The following is an 8,529-nucleotide window of genomic DNA, read 5'->3' as shown; positions in this document are numbered from 1 at the left end:
GAGTGTTCTAGAATAGCTGAGTTAGGCCTGTAGGTTAAGAGTTAGTGGGCTGCGGGTTTAGGTAGGTGTGTGTATAGGTTCTCTCGCGTGCATCGGGTTTTGCGTAGCGGGTGTACGTGTCTGCGCAGGATTTAGGATGGCATATAAGGTGTGTGACAGAGCAATATATTGAGAGAAGACATGATGGCATCCATGTTTGTGTCTCTCTCCCCGGGACAGTTGAAGTCCTGGGATAAGTCAGGTTAATTGGCGAATACGTCAGTAGTACCTCTCAGATTACTTTCAAGAAGCTGAATTTTTTACCTAATCCTCTCTCTAAAGTGGATTTTTCATCTCTCTTATTTACTGATAAACTTCCAGGGCTAAGCATCTACAGCACAAAACAGACCTGTGTAGTTCATCACCACGCTATATTTTTGGTCCAACATGATGAAAAAATGGAGCAGACATTTAGAAAGATGACAAGAAGATCCAGAGCAGAGCAGTTATAGTCACTGATGATTATATCAAAATATTGTTGAAGGAATATTAAAACCCCTGCTTCAGGGTATAAAATAATATATACATTTTTGTCAAACAGGTGGACAGAGTAATATATGTTTGTCCACTGTGCTGCATTTATATACCCTTCTGAAAGGTCTATCATTTTTATATATGTAAAGGTATATTATTTCTATATAATACTGCTATCGATGGACATGAGATCTGGTCCTAATGAACTATACAGGCCTTTATGCACCATTTGTATTCGTAAAGCATCTACCAGGATACGACCCCAAACAGGACACCCAGGGCAACACCAGCAGTATTTGGTTAAGAGCACATGAAAAGAAGCATATTGCAACAATAATCAGACAGCGATTTATGTCACCCATCATACAATCATGAAATGGCCGGGGTTGCAAAGGTCCACAGTGCTCATCCAGTCCCAACCCCCTGCTGTGTGCAGGGTCACCAACCAGAAGCCCAGGCTGCCCAGAGCCACATCCAGCCTGGCCTTGAATGCCTGCAGGGATGGGGCATCCACAGCCTCCTTGGGCCACCCGTTCCAGTGCGTCACCACCCTCTGGGTGAAAAACTTCCTCCTAAGATCCAACCTAAACTTTCCCTGTCTGAATTTAAAGCCATTCCCTCTTGTCCTATCACTGCCCACCCTCACAATGTCATGGTTTTGTACATTTTTCTATTGGTATTCCACATCATAACATCATATAGAGCACAGAGAACAACTACATGTCCCAGAGGGTCTCACAGTCAGAGAGGGAAACACATCACGGAAGTGATGCTGTCTCTCTCTCAAACTGCCTGGTAGCGAGTCTGGGTGTGCTTCCAAGCCGTGGCACCTTCAGTTTCAAAGTAGGCTTCTCGGTCTTCGGAAAACCTCTCTCTCTCTTTCCCTTTTATTTTACTTGGCTTATTAGCCTCAATTTCCATTAGATTGTAATTAGTAAAATAATAAGTTTTCCTCCTTAGATCGTTGCCACTTCTCTGTTTGTTTCCTTGAGTCCAGCTCCCATCTCCCTACCCCTTTCTTATTTTCCCTTCCTATGCGCTGGGAGCCAGGGGGAACAGGAGCCTACTGCCCCTCCCCGTCACAGACATAGATTGATCTAGATAACACCGTGACACAGCAATTCCTCCTCTGTATACGCTCCCTTCAAGTACTGCAAGGCCACAACGAGATCTCCCCAGAGCCTTCTCTAAGCTAAACAAGCCCAGTTCCCTCAACCATTTCTCACAGGAGAGCTGCTCCAGCACCCCGACCATCTTAGTGGCCTCTATATTCTTTCAATATACGTACACACGACGGCGAGATTGTGACACAACAGGATATATAGTTTATAAGAGTTTATTAAAAGTTGTTGTTGTTTAGGGAAATGGGGAAGGGAAGTCGGGTGATAGAAAAGAGATAGGAAATAAAAGCAAAGAGTCTTTGTAGAAAGCAAGAGAGAATTAGTCACCACTGGGTTTCCAGCATGACTCGTAGTTCAGATGTTGATCTTCAGTAGAGATGGTCGTCAGAGGGAGCAGGGAAGCATCTGTTTGCATCTTGCCTTCACAAGATACAATGGTTCCATCCCCAGATCTCCCATACCAAGATGGAGTCATTTGGTCACAGGCCGGATCTTCCACTGGTAAGCTCTCTCCAACGTGACACTGACTGCCACAAGGAAACAGCCACCTCTGGCCTCCTAAATAGGTCTCAGAGTCTTATTGCTCACAGGATGTGAGCTTGCAGCCAAAACAAGAGAAGGGTTCGGACAAAGGTCTCTCTCAGCGTCCGAACAGCAGCAGTCTGATGTAGCGATCTCTCAGCTCCCTGAACTCACGCAGCGCTATGGAGTGGGCGTCCGGGTCCTCCTCCAGGTGCTGGAAGAGGTTGAGCGGCTTGGCGGATCGGAAGGACTGCGGCAGGACAATCGTGCTGTGCACCGACTTGCTGCCAAGGAAGAAGTGGTTCAGGCATTTCTCATCCAGGCAGAAGCGCAGGTACCGCAGGAGATTCTCCATCCGATTCAGGAAATACTTCCTGCGCCACTTCTTCAAAGGGATGATGGCCAAAGTGTGGAGGACAAGAGTCTTGATGACATAGGTGGAAAAGCCCATGCCCACTAAGATGCTGGCAAGCAACGTCAGGCAGTGCAGGTGGGAGCTGTCCTGTCCGGTACTCCTGGCCGTGTGCTGGAAGAACTTCTTTTCTGCCACAGCACAGCTCTGTGGCCATGTTGTGCTGGGCGTAAAGCCGGCGTCTGTGTTCTGGCTGGTCAGGTAGATGTCCGAGTATTCTTGCTGCACCCCGAACAGCAGCTCGACGAGGACTTTTTCCCCGCTGGAGGCTTCTGTCAGCTGGAGCTTGCAGGAGCGTCTGGAAGGCAGCACCTTCAGGCTGTAGGCGTGCGCGTGGTGGGTGGTCTTCCAGATTGCTGCCACCTGTGCGGTGAACCAGGTGACAGTTCTCTCCACATCCAGGTAGGAGTCAGTGCAGAGAGTCTGTAGCAGGCTGGGGTCCTGATTTTGGCTCAGCTCTTCCTCATGGTGGTGGAGGAAGCACAGCACATTCCCCAGCTGCTTCTCCCTTTGGCACATGCACTGAAGCTCCACGCGGACGCGGGAGTTCCTTGCCAGCCCGTGCCCTTCATCTCCCAGCTCCAGGAGGAAGGTGTGCCCGGGGGGAGGCTCTATGGGCACGAGCAGGCAGTACACATTGTCCCACTCCCGGGGACTCCAGCCTTCAAAGGCACTGCCCACCCCAATGGCGGGCTGCAGCACCGGGAAGAAGCTGTTGGACCAGATGAATCTGAAGGTCTGCACGAGCTGGTCCATCAGCTCCTCCACTATAGGGCACCTGGTGGCCCTTCCTTCCACCTTTTCCAGGGCACGCCTTGTGAGAAATTTTGTCAGTGCTGAATCTTTGAAGTCTTCTTCCTCGTCATCCTCCTCTTCTTCCTGTTTTCCTCCTTTTCCACCAATTCCACCTGCTCCTGCTGTTCTACCTGCTCCTGCTGTCCGCCCTGTTCCACCTGCTCCTCCTGCACCTGCTGTTCCTCCTGTTCCACCTGTTCCTCCTGCACCCGTTCCTGTTCCTCCTGCACCTGCTGTTCCTCCTGTTCCACCTGTTCCTCTTCCTCCTGCACCTGCTGTTCCACCTGTTCCTCCTGATGTTCCTCCTGTTCAACCTCTTCCACCTCTTCCTCTTCCTCTTGCTCCGCCCCCGATGCCTCCTCCTCGCCACTGGAGCTGTCATTTTCACTGCTGCTTTCATCATGCTGGCTCATTTGTATGGACTGCAACATGTTCCAAAGGAGCAACAGAATCAGCCCCACATTGAACCAGATCTTCCAGTAATCCAGCAGAGCAAAGAGCAGAGATGACATGTCCACCCAGCTCTGCTGCTCATTCCTCTGCTCAATCTCGTGCTGCGGAGGTATCATGTGCTTTTGCAGATCAACCTCGCGCCGCTGCACGTTCTCGAGCATGAGCACATCAGTATTGACACTGACACTTAGCGCCCGCACCAACAATGCGAGAACAAACACCAAAGCCATGATCTGCAAGAGATGGGAGAGAGGGGCTCAGTGGGGCTGGGAGGGAGCGGGGCCAGGAGCCGCATGGCCCTGTGCTCAGGTAGGAGCAGTGGGTACGAGGGAGCTGGGTGGCAGCAGGGACCGAGGCCAGTGCTGGCAGGGACAGTTCCAAGCACTGCCCGTGGTGCTCCCACAGGGGCCGGTGTTTGCACCACATCCCTCGTCCAGCCCGACCTTCCCCTGCTGCTGCACTCACCATTGGCCCAGGTCAAAAATGCAGCAGCGCTGCCTGCCTGTGGCCCTAAACCCATCCCCTGCGTTGTGATGCAATGCATTCCTGCTGATGTCACAAGTGGGCTGCCCGACTACACCCTTCTCAGCTGCCCAGGGTGGGCACATGGCCACTGAGCCACGGCACTGCCTCAATTTGGAGGCATATCTCTGGACAGAGCTCCTGGGGACGCTCTTTACTAAGCAGGTGGGAGCTGCCCGGGCCTTTCTTTAAAATAAAATGGGGTGGTATTTCCCATGGATGCTGTGCTCCTCATGTGCCACCCCACAGGTTATGTTCCAAACACACTGTCCCTGGAAAATCATTTGGACAGAAAAGGAAAATCAAAACTACTGCTCCTGAGGAAACATAAGAATTTGCAGCATATGCAGAAACTCATTTTAGTGCTGAAATGCCACAGAGGGAACAAAGCTGAAGATCAGTGCCGGTCATGTCAAAGTCTCAGCACCTGACATCACACAGCCCTTTGCTGATTGCTCCCTCAGCCACCGGTGGTCTGAACGTCCTCTGAGCAAAAGGCCAGATGGCTCGATCCAAGCAGCTCAAAGGGGCTCTAACAATGATGATTAGGATGCCCACATGTGCAGCAGCCTCTTCAGCTGCATGGGCTCTGGCTCCTTTGGGTGAGCTTATGCTGTAGAGAAAACAGCAGGAGCAACTGCTGTCTACCCCATGTTGCAAAATCACATGTGCACGAGGCAGGAATATTTCTCAAAGGCCAACAGAGAAAGGCTTGGCTGGGAGCCTGTGGGTGTTGAACCAAGGCAGCCCTGCAGGCACAGAGTGGTCTGGTAGGTAAGGAGACAGCCCTGTAGGACAGGAGCGTGATGGCAGCTGTCAGACCAGCTGTGCTTCACCTGCATACCTTGCTGCCTGCAGCACAAGGCTCCCAGCCATGGCTGTATTGACTTCTGGGAGGTAAGGCCAGAGTCACCTCCTGAAGCCAGGGGAGATCCCAGATCAACAGGGTTGGAAGTCATTTGAACCTCACGAGATCCCCTAGACCAAATCCCCTGCTACAGCAGGTTCCCTAGTGTAGGTTTCTCCACAGAAGATAATCGCTCTTCTTCTCTGTTTCCGGTAACAAGGATATCAATAAATATTATTAACCAACAGAAGCTGTGTAACCCAGTGAAACAGGACCTATTCTTTCCTGAATCTGAATTCAGCATTCAGATTTCTGTACTTCACCAGTCTCTGGGTGTCTGTTGTTTCCTGCATTTGGCGGAGCCTTGCAGCCGGAGCTCCAGGCTGGTGCCTTCCAGTGCCAAGCAGTGCAACTACAATGGGGGGCAAGTGGGAAGCCAGTCATCATGGTAACACTGGAGCACTTCTGACATCCTCCTCTCCAGATCCTCCTCTCAGGCATGTTAAACTTGACTCTGTGCTTATCTCAGGTCACTGTGCTTAGCGAAGGCCTTTACCAAAACAGTGTTGGAAATGTCAGTGAAGCAGCTCCTCAAACTGTTTGTATCCTGTTCCCCTTCTGCAATCTGGTCAGCCTCCACATGTGAGGCTTTGCTGCTGCTGCTCAGAGAATCACCAATGTGGGTTCCTCTGTAGGCAAACCAGTCAAAGCCCCTTGCATTATGCATCTATCCAGTGCACCCTCAATAATTTTGCACATGACAATAAACTTCCAATCTCTACTTTTTGCATTTCAGGTAAACAACTAAACTGAATACTCATTAACAACCAAGAAATAAATCCGGACAAGCACTTGAACTGCACACTCACAGGTGAGCACTCACCACAGTGTGAATGCAGACTGTGTGCACAACTGAGACAAATGTAGTTTGCAGCCCTGGAAGGAGGATGCTCTCCACTGGTTCCCATCATTTATTGCTCAATTTCCCTCAAGTGAGACAACGGAGAGAAAATCAGCTCTGTATGCAGAAACCAGGAGCTGTCTATTAATGTGCTTGATTTTCACTAACCTGAAAATCATGCTTATCTTGTTCAAGTTTTTATGCAGGTCTTACTTCATATTTTTGAAAGAAATCTTTCTATGAAGTCACAAAAAACCTGTGATTTTTTGTCAGAAGTACTTTTCTAAACAAAACAGTGATGACGTATTTCCAGTTCTTCTCCAGTCAGTTCACACATGGCCTAGTGCATCCCCTCCAGTGGTGCACTCCCCATGTGAGACAGAAATGCGATGAGAAATGTCATTAAGTGTCATTGTGTTGTTATAAACTGTGAGGTCTGGAGGCTGCCACGTGGAAGCACCTCTGTTTGGGAGTGAGACACTGAAGGAAGCTCTCATTTTGAAGGGCTTTTATCCAGTTACAGTGGGCTCATAGTTTCTCTGATGATGAAAATATAATTGAGGAAGGTGCTCCTGTCAGCAAGACTGATGCTAAAGTGCTCCCAAGCTTGGAAAGTGTTTTATTGTTTTTCTGTTGTTATTGTAGCTTTAAAAGACAAGAACGGGAGAGATGGCCAGCAATTCTTTTTGTTGAGTTTGAACTTGTTCTTGGTTGTGGCTGAGGCTCCTTCTTAACAGTTCGGGTTTAGTTCTAACAATGAAACTTTTAAATAATAGACATTTTTCAAACCATTCACAGTGCAGGCTGAGTTCAACTCCCTGGGAAGCCGTCTGTGCAAAATCATGTGTGAAGGAATACTAAAAGTAAGTTTGCTTTTCCAGGCAGAATGTACTGCATAAAGCAGTCTTTAAAGCAGCCCATGCCTATGAGATCACACAAGTCATCTCAGCCTCATGCAGAAAGCACACAGTGAGGGCACGGGGCAGTCTGACCTCTACGCCTTTGGAAATTGAAAGGATTCACTGAACTTCTCCTCCAGAGAAAAGAGAGCTGTTGTTCCTTTTAAAGACCTATTTTATTTCTGAACCACAACACATCAGACCACGACCCAGCATCTGCCTTAAGATATCAAAAATAGTTTTCTTTTCAATGCTGTGTGAAATTTCAGGTTTTCCTTTTCTCATTCTAAGTGTGTAAATGCAGCACTGGCTGCTGACTGCCCGTGCTATGCTAACTTGTTTCAGAGATAATAGAGGTTTCTTCCATGAACACTGAATCTTATTTGCTGACTATTTCCAGTGGAGCACTCAGGAATATTTCTTTTAGTTTTCTTAAAAAGATAATCAAGAATATACAGATGTGCTCACAGTCTAAGTTGAGTTTGTCTCTATACTGACATCTTAATGCCCTTTTTTCCTGAAATCATGTTTCTTTTGACACCTGTCTGAGAACTGATCAGGGATGAGGGGAAGTCAGAGTTGCACCATGGTGATGCCACAGTTTTCCCTCACATTAACGCTGCACGGGAGAGTTGGTGGAGACAACTGCGGGGTGCTGAGCTGGGAGGAGGAGGAGGGGGAAACGGCACCTGCTGAGCCTTCTGTGCGCCGGCTGTGCTGTGCTGGGGCTGCATGGACTGCAGGCACTGGCTGCTGCCTGCCTGCACGGGCTGCTGGGGGAGCATGGAGCTGAGCCCAGGCAGTGCCCCATCAGAGCAGCCAGCCCATCCCTGTGGGATCGGATGAACCTTTACTGCTTTGCAGTCTCTATGGGCTGAAAACAATCCTGATATAAATCATTTATATGAGAATGTTGTGGAGACAGATTTTCAGTTGTTTTCATTCATTCTCAAAACATGAAATGGTAAATGAGATAGATTTGCTCATCTACACAACACTGCTCTCCTTCACTCTCAAGCCCAGACCAGAGAGGCAGGATGACCTTCTAAGAATCACTGTGGCCCCCCAGGACCAGCAGAGGGAATCCCTCCCAGTGCTGCCTTCTTTTATCACAACCAGAGCAATGTAATCACCGAGGTCTGCTCCTCAATCTGCATGTGGTGCTCATCTCAGTCAAAGAATGTCTGTGGAAGGTTGGCTTTGATTTTTTGTGTGGATTGCATCAATGACAGGTTGGACTCCAGACTCAGTGGGATCATTTTTCATTGCGCTCCTTCCTCTGCAAATCTTCCAAAAATGTTGGTTTCTGCTGAGCTAGAGGAAGGAAGGAGTTCAGGCCTCCTTTACTTTGAACTAATTCTGAATTATTCTTCCATGAAAGTGGGTGATGAAATAAAACCTTCAGTATATGCAAAAACAAAACAAACAAAGCAACAAATGCTTCACTGTCTTTGCATCCTCTAGTTGTATATAGCTGCATCTTGAGAAAGATGAAAGGAACCCAGTGCCTGAATACCACAGTAAACACAGCAAACATTCCCTTC

At 48.7% G+C, this 8,529-nt stretch overlaps 1 protein-coding gene and 1 long non-coding RNA gene across 2 annotated transcripts; one reads left to right on the top strand and one right to left on the bottom strand.

Annotated features, from left to right (window-relative positions):
• Positions 1–2,256: 2,256 nt before the first annotated feature.
• On the bottom strand, positions 2,257–4,424 carry LOC146760363 (inositol 1,4,5-trisphosphate receptor-interacting protein-like 1). Its single transcript, XM_085551419.1, has 2 exons — positions 4,319–4,424; positions 2,257–3,458 (listed from the first exon to the last, which is right to left on the bottom strand). Exons 1-2 carry the CDS (start codon positions 4,422–4,424, stop codon positions 2,275–2,277), a joined length of 1,290 nt encoding a protein of 429 aa, XP_085407545.1. The 3' UTR covers positions 2,257–2,274.
• Positions 4,425–4,437: 13 nt separating this feature from the next.
• Positions 4,438–7,236, top strand: LOC146760362 (uncharacterized). Its single transcript, XR_014947630.1, has 3 exons — positions 4,438–4,503; positions 5,982–6,056; positions 6,968–7,236. It is a non-coding gene; the product is annotated as an uncharacterized LOC146760362 (long non-coding RNA).
• The last annotated feature ends 1,293 nt before the right edge of the window (positions 7,237–8,529 follow it).

The sequence above is a fragment of the Coturnix japonica genome, chromosome 6 (assembly GCF_054131305.1).
Source record: "Coturnix japonica strain WE chromosome 6, WE-NBRP24, whole genome shotgun sequence".
Taxonomy (NCBI): domain Eukaryota; kingdom Metazoa; phylum Chordata; class Aves; order Galliformes; family Phasianidae; genus Coturnix; species Coturnix japonica.
Note: the sequence above shows the minus strand (reverse complement) of the source record. Positions and strands in the feature narration are given on the sequence as shown.

What these genes read in the sequence shown, in the direction of transcription:
- LOC146760363 (XM_085551419.1), bottom strand. Translation starts at nt 4,424, where the DNA reads ATGTGCCCACCCTGGGCAGCTGAGAAGGGTGTAGTCGGGCAGCCCACT. An exon ending in GGATGGGTTTAGGGCCACAG is followed by an intron (nt 3,459 to 4,318) that starts GCAGGCAGCGCT and finishes TTGGTGGAAAAG; the next exon opens with GAGGAAAACAGGAAGAAGAG.